Source organism: Opisthorchis viverrini, assembly GCF_000715545.1.
Source record: "Opisthorchis viverrini unplaced genomic scaffold opera_v5_40, whole genome shotgun sequence".
NCBI lineage: Eukaryota > Metazoa > Platyhelminthes > Trematoda > Opisthorchiida > Opisthorchiidae > Opisthorchis > Opisthorchis viverrini.
The window spans coordinates 2,025,460-2,039,662 of record NW_008751694.1 but is presented as its reverse complement, the minus strand read 5'-3'; the positions used below and the strand labels follow the sequence as shown (position 1 = coordinate 2,039,662).

Below are 14,203 nucleotides of genomic sequence, written 5' to 3'. Positions count from 1 at the left end.
TTCTTACATTGCTGCCTAATGGCACTTGTCTACTCAACGTGATATCCTTCACAACCTCGAATTAAATCAGTTTGCGCCACAATAGAACGTGCTAATCCTATTTATTCATCCTCTTGGTGACAATATGAAGTGAGGATATATATATATATCCCTCCACTTCCATGTCGAAAAAAAAATAACATCCTTATAAGTACGTATAACGGGACACCCTCAGATTGTCCACTGCAGTTTTCACTGTTCGCTTATGAGCACCAGACTGAATATATGTGCGATACTACACTGACCAAGAGGTCCGTGGTTCAATCCCAATTCTAGCTTCTTACTTGTTTTTGTCTAGACTTGAGCATTCTGGCAGTATCACAGCTCTTGTGCTTCTTGGCTCTGAATAGCCGCTATGGACTGAAATGTGTACACAGTGTAAAGATTTTCCTTCGTGATTACACACTTGATGGGATCCATGTAACCATTCCGATTTGACAACTTCAACGAGGTAGATCTTTCTCACATCAGCTTATGTTCCAACTAATCAATTATTCATCGTGTTACTTATATTTTCCAGCACAAGCTGACCGTTTGTGTGTTTGAATCATGGCTTAAATAGCACATAACAGCGGTGTTTGTCACTGTGTTTCCTTGAGATGACTACTCATCCGCTTCGTTCAGAAGCGAAACTAACCAGAGTAACCCTATATCCTGTCTTATTTTGTGCCGCGGTTGGTCGATTTTGTGAACACAGCCACCGCATGCGATAATGCTGGTCGCCAAATCTTTCATCGCAATGGTTTGATGGCTCCACTGAGATGCGTGTGAGCTAGATGGAAAAGACAACTGGAACACTCGTTGGATCTGTATCAATGTGTCCAAGGACCGTAGTTCAGATGCATGCCTTTTCTGACGCTACAACATGGCAACAAGCTCGCGAGTGAAGCGGTCAGGTAGGACGCACCGTACAGTCATTCGATGGATTGTCATACACACACTCTTGTTTGAAGGCCTAGGTACTTTCTATTAGCAAATAGTTCCTTTTTCTATTTTTTGCTTCTTGGGGTAATCCGATAATGGAAAATAGATAGATTTGGGACTCATCTCTCCGGGGTCATCAAATCCCGTAGTGACACTTCTGGATACCTGGTCTTCCCAAAATGCACTTCCTTAGACTCACTGAGGACATCGAAATTCGGTCCCACAGTCAATACATTCAGTTGCTGACTTATAAGTAAGTCTACCTTACGTCACTGCATGAGGTTTAACTTATTTATGCAATGACATAGACATTCAGCATGGCTATTTACCCCATTCTGTTTTGCTTCAAGCTCCAGATTATGTTACAGCGGCTGGTTACTGGTAGCCAAATCTTAAGGTAGAGGTATCTAGCGGCTAAAGAAACTGAACCAATATCGTACGAGCTTTAACCCAATGATCGCACTCATTTTACATCCAGCAGGCATCAGCTTGGGTGATGTACATTTACACAAGTTATTGAGGAAGCGCGCGTTGTCTCATCCATTCTGGTCAGAACAGCCCGATAACTCGGTGGGTCTGTTGTCGTCCTTTCGGTATCGTTATGGTCCACGGACTCTGTCCAAGAGCGTAATGTAGGCGGATCTTGGGCGCGTGGCCCAAATAGGGGAGATGTGAAATTCCGGTAGCCTGGAGGTTGTATATACGAGCTACTAACAGAGTATCCTTCTTCGTGTCTCTGATGCCTTGAATAAAACTGTCTTAGGAAGTTCGGAGCAACACCGGTATCGTCGATAATGTCTCGCGTATAAGACGGAGGAGATTCATATATGGTTTCTCTTCTGCTCATGGGGGTTTGTGTTCGTGGGCACAGGCCACAAGTGCTCGTCCGAACCGGAACCGTTTCGATGGATTCATAATAAGGTGGTGCTAGGGGTATTTCCGAATCTGACATAACGCTTGCAATATCCGTCTGGTTTCTTCTTGTCTGGATTCGTCTCATTAACTTTTTCCATGTCTGACATCGGCAGTCGACAGCGAAAAACACAATGGAGAACAGCATGGCAAGTGTAAAAAATGCAACCAGCAAACTGTAGACGACGTGCCAATTTATTGATTTTCTCTTCTCAGGTCGTCTGCATAGTGATAAATCTTTCGGTTCATCCTTGTATACTCCTTCGGTTTCAGGCGGACAATTGTATTGGGAGTCACAACGAAGACTTCGAGAAATGCACAGCCCCACTGGGTTTGGTGCTGTTTTTGATGGTCTAACACAGATCATGTAGTTTCGATTGATTCGAACAGCATATTCAGGCCTGCCTCCACTGGTTGTAAGGGCAACAATCACCATTTGAAATGAATATTGCTCATAAAGGCAGCGGTACACAGGGGTTAATGTCAAAGACAAGTCTAGATGTGTTTTACCTTCCTCTGTTTTGTCTTGACCCGTGGTCATATATACCACAGTAATATTCTCTGGCCAATTTCGGATTTGTTCATATTGGTTTTCAGTGCCAGAGCGTGGTATGCTTATCTCATGTAGAGGCTTGAAATTTACGCCGGTCGTTCGATAGAAGAAACGCAATGTTACATCAACTGGGTGACGTCTTTTCGAGTCTCCATCCGTTTGGTATGCTTTTGCCCGATTCACATGAATGGCTAATGTTTCCAAAGTTTTACTTGTTGGAATCTGGAGTGCAATAGCGCAGGGACCATGAGAGCTCTTTTGTTGTTGCCCTCCGATAAGGGTTGTAGGATATTCAGTTTTGATGGTGAAAGCCGGGTTCTCCCTGGAAAACATTAGGTAGTAGACGTCGGCACTGCTGAAAGACTCCACGAATCCAAAGCAAGAGGGAAGGAGCACAATGGTCGTTTGTCCACAGGCAAGTGTCATCCAATTGTGTGACACTGTGTAAAAGAAGAGAAATAAGCAATTTCGAAACAAACGGTCATCCTCTCTTCTGTGATGTTCCATCAAAACGATGAGTAGTACTTCGGCCAGTTTAGATTGATCGTCTATTTCAAACCGCTCAGTTGTTGTAAGACAGTGTGGTCACGTGCTCGAGGTCACCTATGTACTGGTATATTTACCACACTGGTCCATGGTAAAAGTAGAGCAGTGAACTTAGACCTTTCTAGGGTTTTTCGCTTTAGCTAGTAATCAGTCGCATTTAGAAAATTAGTTGAAGAATCTACCACCGCCGCGATAAATAGGAAAATCCCCGGAGTTTTGGGCGTCTGCATCAAGCAGGCGTCCGAAGAATTCACCCAGGAAGCTTACTAATGGTGTCACGCGTCGATGAGTCCCTTTTAGAAGTGGATATCTCGAGTAAATCATTTCCGAATTCTCGTCCATCACAGATTGGTTTCTGTACGGGTACCAGATTCCATGCCAAATAGTTGCAACTTATCTAGTTATCCGTCGCTCGCTCCTCCTCAGACACCAATTGATTACTCGTAATTCTAGTGAGGATACTATTCCACACAGGATGTACCAGAAGGGGCATTTAGGCGTTCTGACTTGTCTTAGCCCCAAGAACGTGTCTAAGTTTCGCGTATGTACGTACAACTTTGGGACGAGTGTGATGGAAACACAACTAGGATCACTGCTACATGCAGCCGTCTGTTTTCGGACTAGGGCGCCATTTTGTCCGTCTAGAAACCCCCCCCCCTCAATATATACATGTCACCAACATGTAAGACTAGGTAGTTCATGAGCGACAAAGATAAGATTGAAAAAGTGGATTTAGTACTAAACGATCCCACGTCAGGAGAATCGGAATAACTCTCCATATTTCAGCATTCAGTGTACTCAAAATCTGGGGCTCTTATCCCTCATGAGCGCTAAATGATTCATTAAATTCTTGCGAAACACTTAATCGAGCCATTGCCAAAGGCAAGTTTAGTGTAGTTTTATCTTACTGCACACAGCAGTCGATAAGCAGAAATCAATTTGTGACTGGGGTCGTGAATATACCTAAGAGTAATAAGGAAGCAATTAGCGCATTGCTCCCAATAGCGTCTGCATAACTATGTGATGTCGGTTTTTTTCCTTAATCCCAAATGAAAGCAAGCTAAGAAGTATACTAGCAATCAGACACTGTCCCCTTTACGACCTGTTTGGCCTTGAAGTGCGTAGCTATTTACTATTTAGCATAAATCAATCAACCATAACGACAACAGCCATCAGACTGGCATCCTAGGCAATGTCACTATGATGTTCTACTCTGATTTCCAGGCAGCCTAGTATGTGGATGATATCTTTGAGGCGGTAAGGGCTATGAAATCCACTGAATCGTTAGGATTAGCCAAGAAAACAAGAACAAAACGTGTAGAGAGCAGTGTGTGCTCTTGAGTTCAGTAACAACACAGCATGTTTGGTGTGCGACAGGTTAGTGAAATCCGGCACATGGATTACAGCGGCTGCTTAGGTGAAAAGTGGTACAAAAATGATACAAAGCCATATCGGAAGCCCAAAGAAAAATTATAACTACTCCGCGATGTTAGATTCTCCGTGTGACGGAAGTTGTCCACTGCAAAGCCGCTGGGCGAGATTATATTAAATCATGTACCCGGACCCGCAACAACAACAGTCACCTTTTTTCATTCAAGTATCGTTAGGCACCAGATTGGCCATTGTGCTCTTGGAGAACATTTTGCTGCTAGAGGTGTACTTCACTGCGACTTTGCGCGTGACGGTCATCAGTCGACTTTAGCCTTCAAGACAATTCCCCTTGATATGGCTCTGAAAAACAAGGCTCACCTTACGGTTACCATCGCGGAGCTCTGAAGACTAACAGACAGGAATTTTGGGGTATTTCCAGGCGCTTTTCCGAGGGTCGAAAACAGGATACTCGTTGCTGCCACCAATACCAGCTATTGTAAAAGAAGCCTTGGAAGAATTTGAAAGCTGCTTGGGGTTGCAGTGACTATTTTTTGCACAGTCCAGCGCCTTACTACACGATATAGGAGAGACTTGAGTGATGGATAAGTTTCCCGAACTAAACATCGACATTAGGATATTTAAAACGTTTTGGTGTTGTCAGGCGACAGAGGAAGTGATGAAGTTTTTCTGTCTTTTTCAGCGCCAGCAAAAGTTGACAGAGCGCACAAGTGCGTTTGGCGCACTGTAAAACTGTTCCACCGCGGGCAACAAATATATAGGCGAAACATATTAGACTTTTGAGCTGCAGCCATCGCATTTGACCGACTTACCAGACTTCGCCAACGGGGGACACCGCCTCAACCTGGGATGTGTCATCAACCATTTTAATGAATGGTGCATTAACACCTCCGTACATACCGGAGGTGTACATACCGTACATATAGCCCCTTGTGTCGGCGTGCGCTGGAGGCTGTTGGATTTGCCGCATAATTGCCCGACACGTCTTAAATTGGTACACTTATCAACGGGTTCAGCGTCAGTTTTGGCAATATCGGTCATGCAAATGAAACATGGATGGCCATTTTTGTAACTGAAGCCCCTGTTAACATAAGAAAATTTATTTTAACGTTATGGAAGGAGCGGTAAACCGTGTCTGGTGGATCTGGTGATCAGGCTTATGAGACCCAATTAGACATTTTTGAATCCATAGAAAAATAAATGGATCTCCAAGAGATGGCTCTTTTTCGACGCGAGACACAAAAATGATTTTAGACTCTGTGGCGGTGTCCGAAGTCACCTGAGAATTGCGGGGGCAAACAACTGGACGAACCGCTCCAACCCAATAAACCAAACAAATGGGAGAATTATTGTATACGCGAGAAAGCTGTAGTAACTAAACCTTCCACGCCTGAACGACAATCAGAAGCAGCTCCGCACCTCAAACAAAGATGGCACGGAGAACTCAAAACTGAAAATCTGATGACAATATTATTGTGTCTTCAGAATTCCGCAATACTGTGGGTGCTTGACGAGAATTCGAGGAGCCGTTGCTTAGTGGTTGTGACGTAGGGAATAATTTCAAAGGTGGATTAGTCCAGAACTTAAAATGGTTCAAGCGCAATTTTAGCCTGGGATGTGAGGAGGTCAGCAGTACTCGAAGTTCACAAGGATGAATTAACGGCACACGCCAGGTCTGAAATAAGCAGATACAGAAATTAGAATTAGTGAATTCACGCGGCACACATTTGTAAAGATTGGTTGACACAAGTGAGCCAACCGGACGGAGGCAAAGACGTGCGTGTGATGAAACCAAAACGCTATGCACAAGTCTGGTACTGTACACAAGAGGCAAAAGATCATAAGAGTGATGCACATGCGGATTATTTTTTCCTGTCTGGGGAATCTGGTTGCTTGACCGATGTCCCAGAGATGTGAGTAGAGGGACACAGATTAGGTCGTTTGATAGACACGTCTTATACAGTTTACCTTCAAGTACGTTACATTGGTGAGTTTATAAAGGTCGCTCGAATGGTTGTAACAGACGTAAACTCAAGCAGAGAATGGAAACAAGCCACTGTACAAGTGCACTACTACACGGTGAATTTCACAGCATTCCTTCCATTTGAATTCAGTACGGACTTATTCTCTCGGGATGGTGTGCAACTTCTGACGCGCGTTCAACTGTACAGTCATCTCCATCACCCAGCAGCTGGTGGTTTCGAGTTTCAATGTTTGTTGCCAAACAGATGGCTGTCCGCTTTTCTTCCTTCGCAGAGTGTGAGGCGTTAAATGGCAACGTTTTGGATAGATACTTATTATGCGGGCGACGTGAACAATAAATCAACGTTGCATTCTTCACATCTGGGTGCGCTACAAATTTAGCAAGCGAGCCCGAAATCAAGCGGAAGTTCAGAAATCAGAAGAGACTAGTAAATTGCGAATTAGACAATACCGAATTGCACGTCAATTCCTGATTGCTTAGTCTGGTTTTGTCTAGCGAGACATATATACACCATATACCAGTCAACTCTTATTTTCATGATCATATTCATCAGATGACCACGCTTTTGTGTGGCCAGCTGCCAGTAAACTGGAAACCAACTTGAGAGGAGTTGGGTACATGAAGGGCTTTGCTAAAATATGGAACACCGTTGTGCAAAGTACATCGGTTTTTAGCCACTGAATTTCGCAAGGTCCTTGCAGCTCATGTCATCCACAGCTATCCAGAAGTGCCTACCTGTTTTACTTATCTAGTTGCGGATGGTTTGGTTTTCTTTTGGCACAGCTCTGTGATTCCGGACAAACAGTCGGGGGTGGCACTGCAGCCGTGTACGATTCGCCAGATCGCCGCGCGCATGTGAGCTGAGAACGCTCGGCAGCTCTTGTTAGGTCAGTCTACTCAGGCATTATTAATCAGATAGTCGAGCTGCGCCCTTGCTCTGGAGAAATAGGCAACATTCTAAAACCTAGCTGGACGCCAAATTCATCCACTTCTAGCTCCACCAATGATTGGATTCCAGTCCATTTGCCCATTAACGAGGCATCACGCACTTTAGGTAAGTCTATATCCTGAGGCCCAATATTCTGCAGAAATCAGCTACAAGTTATAACACAGTACGAATCGGCATTTGAAAATGACATCTTGTAAGCGCCTTTCCACGAAAATGTCACCACCGGAGTGTCTGCTTCACAGTAAGTGATGCAATGGATTCTCCATCAGCCGCCCGCCTCCTAACAATGTTTCGATAAACTTACCAATCTGTTTTGTTCATTTTAGGACGTCAGTAGCTTAATATACATTACGCACCAGCTGAACTCTACACTTCCTGCCAGGACATATGTTATCTATAAAACGCCGAATTAAATTCAACATTCATCTTGTTCCATTTGGACCATTGACTTTTCCAAGCCTGAATGGATGGGTGCGTGTTAGTTTTGCCGGTAAGCAGGGTCTCTCCAGCTCTGCGCAATGACCAGTGTAAGTTGCATCGGAACGAATGTTACTTCACGTGGTCGTGTTAGTCAGCCAGGTTCTCTTCGTTGTAACGCATAAGGTTCGCTGAATACTGCGAGTACAATTTATATGCTAAAAGTACTATATTTTTGGACCTCACATGGATTGTGAAAAGTTTATTAGTCTGTACTGTGGTGATTAATGGGAATGGGACTTCCCGAAGTATGATGGCACAGGTGTCTTAGTCAACCCACTGGAGCAGAGGTTATCGGAGAAAAATTAGGTACACAATTAATCCACCAGAATGTTCGCGTCCACGAGGGAATTTCGGGGGTGAGGAAAAGTTTCACAAAATATCCTAGCTGCGAAGCTATCCGAAACTCCGTCATTTCAAGCGAATCGCACTTTTTGTAGACTAAATTATTGTATTTCATTAAGGCGTTTTTCTATTGGAGGTATACGTTGATCTTGAAAAACCGCTCACAAACCTACACCATACGTGCAAGAACTAACAGCAAGACGCTTTATGATTAGATATTTTCAACTAACGGACGCGAATGTCGACAGTATCTCCTCCGCCGGATACCGATCTCTAGGATTTTTTGAAAATGGGTGTCTAAAGTTTTATTCTGCAGGTGATAGATTTAGGCATTGACGAGCTCGGGCGTTTCAATTGCAAAAATCACCACCGTCTGGGTGACAGATCTGTATAAGTGATTTCCCTGAAATCCGTCAACAAACTGGTGACTCATCCGGATGAATAGAACGGGGTACCTCAAGGTAGAGGGTTCGCGAGTAATACCCAGGAAAGCGGACTCCTCCTGATGGCATCATCTGATAAATGGTGTCTGCGTGACCAGAATTATCGGAGTTAATCTAGGCTCATCTATCGACAACGGTGAGAACCTAAATGAGGTGGGAGTCATAAAAACCTCCATGCAGCTCTGTTAGTTAGTGAGTGAAATTAACCTGAGCTCAAAAGTATCACCCACCTTCTCGGAAACGAATAACAACTCTGCGCTGACCTGACTTTAAGTTCAACAATATATCAAAATTCAGGAGAACCGGAGAGAAATTAGCAGACAAAAACCCACTGAAGTTAACGCCTGACGCATGACCACCAGAAGTGTGTTTGAAAAACCAACCACATAAACAATTTGTGGCGGAACCGGGGAGTATTATTCAATCGGGAACGGAAGCAAAAATATGTACACGAATGAGAACAATCAGAATACGAAAATGTAATCAAGCAACTAAAAAAGCGTGAGTCTCTCCCTTAGACCACACAGGATCATTGCGATCCGGAAAGTTATAATGCTCATCCTGAAGTTAGTTCAACAGTTGTAACGTCCACAACTTGATTAGAATGTTCACTGATCCGGGACGCGTTATTGTAATAAGAACCATAAGACCGGGAAGATGGAAGCGTGGACTATCACCTAAGTTTGGCTGGACAAAATCACTCGGTGGGATTTTGAAACCCACGGCATTAAATCTGTTTCACGGCGACGCCTGAATATATACGAAAAGTCGGCAATATCGGTGTTCCGATATGTCTAAATGACATATCTTGTGGGATAAACTCATGGACAGCAGCGGTGAGCAAATTCATGCCTGTTTCAAACTGAGATACTATCGCCGTAGTTTTATTTATGTGGAAGAGCGGTGTGCCATTTAACGTGCTTCATTCGTAGAATGTGATGCGAGTAGCGGAGGACGCCCTCTTAAATTCTCGGAATCGCTCGCTGCAAACTAGAAAGCCGCTGAAGAGGGAATCCCAAGCAACTCAGAATGGCTCACCTTAACTTTGACAAAAAAACAGACAGGAATCATGACAAATTGTCCAGGATCGGTGGCTCCAGATATCTTCTAGCACGCACAAAATGTCGTGAGAACCAGCACTGGTTTGCACAGTCATGTGAAAACTGGGGCTATGATGAATCGCAACGGCATTCGATGTGCTATTGATATCGCGGCATAACGCGCAGAAATAAGGTGGGGTTGAACGGAATTGCATGCCTCAAATTGCTAATGCAGATCGGACAACTAGCAACAATCAGCCGTTTCTAAGTTTTCAACGTATCTTCCAAATAACATGCTGCACTTCAGGCATGACAGCTCCAACTGGAGGCCTCCGAAAGTTGTAACGTGGGTTCACGCCTCTTGGAGTAGGTTGGGTATTTCAAAATCCACAAATGAATCGTTCGTTGATGCCCTCCTGAACGTATTTTGACTCAGCTCACGTTGAAAAGGAAGGTGAACTGACTACTTGGATTGCGAACAAGGATTTGGGATGTTTACTTTCATGAGCGCTAGGAAACGGCGAACGAGGCCTATTAAAAGTTAATACGATTAGGAGCATTACACAAACAAATGACGACGTGTAGTCTCATCGACTCGTGGATTATCGAACTCGTCTCGAGGTTCGTGCGCTCACTTCCGTTTAACATCACCACATACCTACTTCTACCTTCTTTGGGGAAGGTTTGGCAGACAGCTTTTCACTGTTGGTCCAAATTACTCTCGGCGGGGTATTGTGGGGATTTCAAGCTCGGAGTGTGCGCTTGTGTTAGGCAGCAGTTTTACCATTTCAGGTATTCTGGGCATGGAATGACCTTCCTCATAACTTCGTTCACGCTACATCTAGTTCAAGGCACTTTTAAATGCTATTTGATATGATTCTTGGCGCCAGTAAGCCTGCCACCCAGCGCCGAGAACTTGAAGAGTGGTGCTACATTCATTTTAGCTCCTGTCTCACAGGTGAACGGAATCCACCGAACGACAAGAAATACCATAGCTAGTGAAGCTTGGACGGATTGCTTGGTCCTGCACAGCATTAATTTGACCCGTGATATTGTGATCCTGACGTGGGCTTGATGTCATGAGTTTGGCAAAGAATTTATTAGGGTAATCTCCTCACCGTTCGTGGATGGTGGCAGTGCAATGAACGGAAAATGAACTCGAAACTGGACTGAAAATTAAGTCAAACCACAGAGGGATGCATCTGTAAATTTCTGTTGAAGAATCTGAAGGTCATCAGTTCATGCGATAAAAACGCCGCCCAGTATTCGCACAACGGAATCGATTTCTCGAAAGCTACGGCATCCTCAGGCTTACCACACCATAGTGTAGAACGTCTATGAACGATGCCTGTTTTCATGTATTATAGCAAATTATCTGCTATAGTGGTTTGTTTAAGTGAGCGAATCTTCAAGGTCAATGAACGCCACCCACTGTGAATACGTTACATGGTGTAATAAGAAATCACGAATTGTGGATAGCGCTGACTCACAGTGGACGGAACCTTCAGATAATTTTTCAGCTGAAATAGTTCCCTTAGATTTCTAGGATGTACATGGTATTTGTGGGTGCAAAATATGCGGAGGTGTGTTCCCGCAAACAACTTTTGCTCGATAATTGCTGTTACCAGTTAGAATTCCATAGTTCACATTCAATATTGGCGGAAGGTCGTGCGAGTTTGCTGGAAAACAGTAGCGTCCCATATAGCTTACGAATTATGCTGGAAAGAATTGACGTTCCTCGATTAGCCAAATGAAATTATATGTCGACCATTGCAGGCAACTGAACGAACCTAGCTGGCACGCACGACTAACATGCAACTTGAGGTCCATGATGCCTAATCCGTGGGCCGGAGCGCGCACATCTATCTCTACCGTAGAAGGGGTTCAAAATAGGCTACATAAAAAGTTGCGATGTATTGGTCGTTTTGATGAGTGCAAATGTCCTTCCGAGAAATGCATGCTCTTCATGACGATCGTTCATTTGGGCGTTTACGCTCTGAAATGAGGAGAGGACGTAAGTTAGATTATCGAAATATCACCGTAAGGCTGGTAGCCGAAAAAATGGTGAGTAAGTACCTACCCTGAAATGTGCGCACTCGAACGGCTATGATGTCGGAAGTGTTGTTCACACAGTGGCGTCTTCAGCGGCTACTTCGCGTACCTACTTGCCGCATCCCGCAAGAAATACGGGACTCACGTGAGATGCATGGGTCTCATTAACAGGCAAGCTCTCTGGAGCTGATAGGTCATGTGAAATCATCTTCGTCTTTTTCATCCATCTGGTGTTCTACAGCGTTAGTCGTAGTAGTCAGACATTTACCTAATGTTGTCCGGTAGTTCCTCCTTGGATCCGATTTCACGGACACACAGACTTCCGGGACATACCGTGCTGGGTTCTTTGCTTCGGTCCAGCTTAACATCATAAGACGCTTTCTTTGCTGACCGGGTAGCAGGCACACCTTTACGTTTTCTGGATAGACCGGATGCTAAGCACCAAAGTAATTTATTTTTACGTGGACCCACCCTTGTGACAAGTCTGAGGAGCATCATTGCTCAGCAGGCAAGGTTCGCCGTCACAACAGTCGGGGTCCATTGATACACAATCCTTTGCACATCGGCAGTCACCGGTAGTAGTCGGCCGGTCACAGATCACACAAAAGCTAATGTCTGTGTCTCTCGATTGATATATGGGTTGAGGTGCGGTATCCCCGACCACCGGGGCAGGCCGTCAATTGCAGACTTTGAGCCTTGACGCAACGGGATTCGCTTCTTAACAATCAGTTGATTAAAGATGACTGTGACCCTGCCAGGTTACAGCCTCTGAAGCCTGTGCATCACTTGGTTCACTTGTTTCCAAAGGCCGTCAACAGCTGTCGGTGGTGGTTTAGGAACAAATGTAATGGGTACATGCTATCCGTTTGGCTGTAATCCCACAGCCAACGTTGATGGATTGGAAAACAAGCTATGAAGAATCTGTGAAGAATAGTTTTTACTGCTTGGAACGGACCGATCCCTTAATACAGAGAACAGTTGTATGCAGTGGAGCCACATCGTCTGGTAGAAAGCACACGTACATTCTCCAGCACAGGTGTCAACCGTCTGGGAGCATTTGGGTGTTTGCATTACAAACAATAAGTTGGTTTATGTCGCTTGACTTCGTCCAACACTATCATAGGGCAATCTTAACGGTCGTGGGCTTAAGTGCCACAGAACGAAAGAATATGCATACGTAGTCATTCGACAGACCACATTCAGAATGCGGGTGTGACCCTCTAAGATTTGCCATCTGTCAGAGTGGTACGATATATGTATGTCAAACTTTCTCAAGGGCCACTCGGAGTTCCAGGACACGTTTTGTGTGGCGTGCTCCAGTGTGTCCGAGCGGCGCACTCTGTCGTTAAGATGGCCTGTCGCATTCTCCATACGAGCGTTGGCCACATTATCCGAGCTGTGCGTGTATGGCCCACTTTCGGGTGGTGTACGACCGGCGGGCTGTAAGATATGGAAAAAACGGGAATCCTTTAGTCGTAGAAGATGTAGATCTTGCCGAAACCTGTGTGCTAGTAATACGATGCACAAAAACATGTTGTACGGCGCCGTTCACGAAAGCCATGAGGTAGTTAGTGTGCTAGCTGTTTGCAGAATACATGGAAAATACATGGAAAATAAATGATACGTGCGTACTTCATGATCGCTTTTCGGATATGAAAGTAGCAAAGCATCATCTCACAGCCAAAGATGACTCTCGCCGCTTACATTTGCGCCGCCAACGTGTCCACAAAAGAAGTTTAACCGGATAATGTTAACCCAACATTTCCTTGAATAAGTCGAACACTGCGCATATGAAGGTTCTCCACGAACGCATAACCGGACGCCCAGTTCCCGTGCCGTTTTTTATTACGAAGGCGTGCAGCTTGTATCTACCGGAAGAATATTAGGTCCCCTAAAAAACGTATCTAAGGCGATTTGTTGCATGCGTTTTGTCTACAGGCACCGGATTCTGAAAGCGTCGGAACAACGTTATTTGCTGCGATCGGAAGAAGCATATGTGGCTATAGTGACCTTCCTCTGACTGCCACACAAGCACGCGTTTGGTCTGTTGAAGTTCTGCCAGAACCGAAGGTATATCATTAACCACAATAAAAAACAATTATGCGACATTTACTCAACAGAGCAGAAAAACAATTCCTGGGGTAATTATGTGTATCTTGAGTTGTACGGATCTTGCCGAATTCGTCAACCACAATCTGCCGCGCATTACACGACGGCGTTCCACATTTCAGAATGGCCCTGCAGGTGTCCGACTCGTCGTCGGTCAGCCGTGGATTAACTGGAAGCCGATCGTACAAATGCTTTGACAATTTATGTTTGTGTTCAAGAAAGTAAGAGGTGACCGCCAGTTAGCTCTTTCCTTTCCATAAACAAAACTTCACTGGATATTCGCTGCCTCGCGTACTGTTTATTTTATTAACAAATACGCTCGGCTTACTGGCTTGTTCTGGATCAGCCCACTTTTCGTTGGCCTTGAAGGTTACCTGGTGCATTGGTGGCACACCCATTTGTGACGATAAACCGAGTTGGTGCTTCGATTACTGCATGAAC

The 14,203-nt window shown here is 44.7% G+C and overlaps 1 protein-coding gene across 1 annotated transcript; it reads right to left on the bottom strand.

The window, feature by feature from the left end:
- Nucleotides 1-1,447: 1,447 nt before the first annotated feature.
- Nucleotides 1,448-12,194, bottom strand: T265_02908 (hypothetical protein; the record flags this gene model as incomplete). The annotated part of the gene is made up of 5 exons (XM_009167261.1): nucleotides 1,448-2,921; nucleotides 5,176-5,348; nucleotides 11,799-11,880; nucleotides 11,922-12,087; nucleotides 12,125-12,194. One exon carries the CDS (start codon nucleotides 2,852-2,854, stop codon nucleotides 1,448-1,450), a length of 1,407 nt encoding a protein of 468 aa, XP_009165525.1.
- Between the last annotated feature and the right edge of the window lie 2,009 nt (nucleotides 12,195-14,203).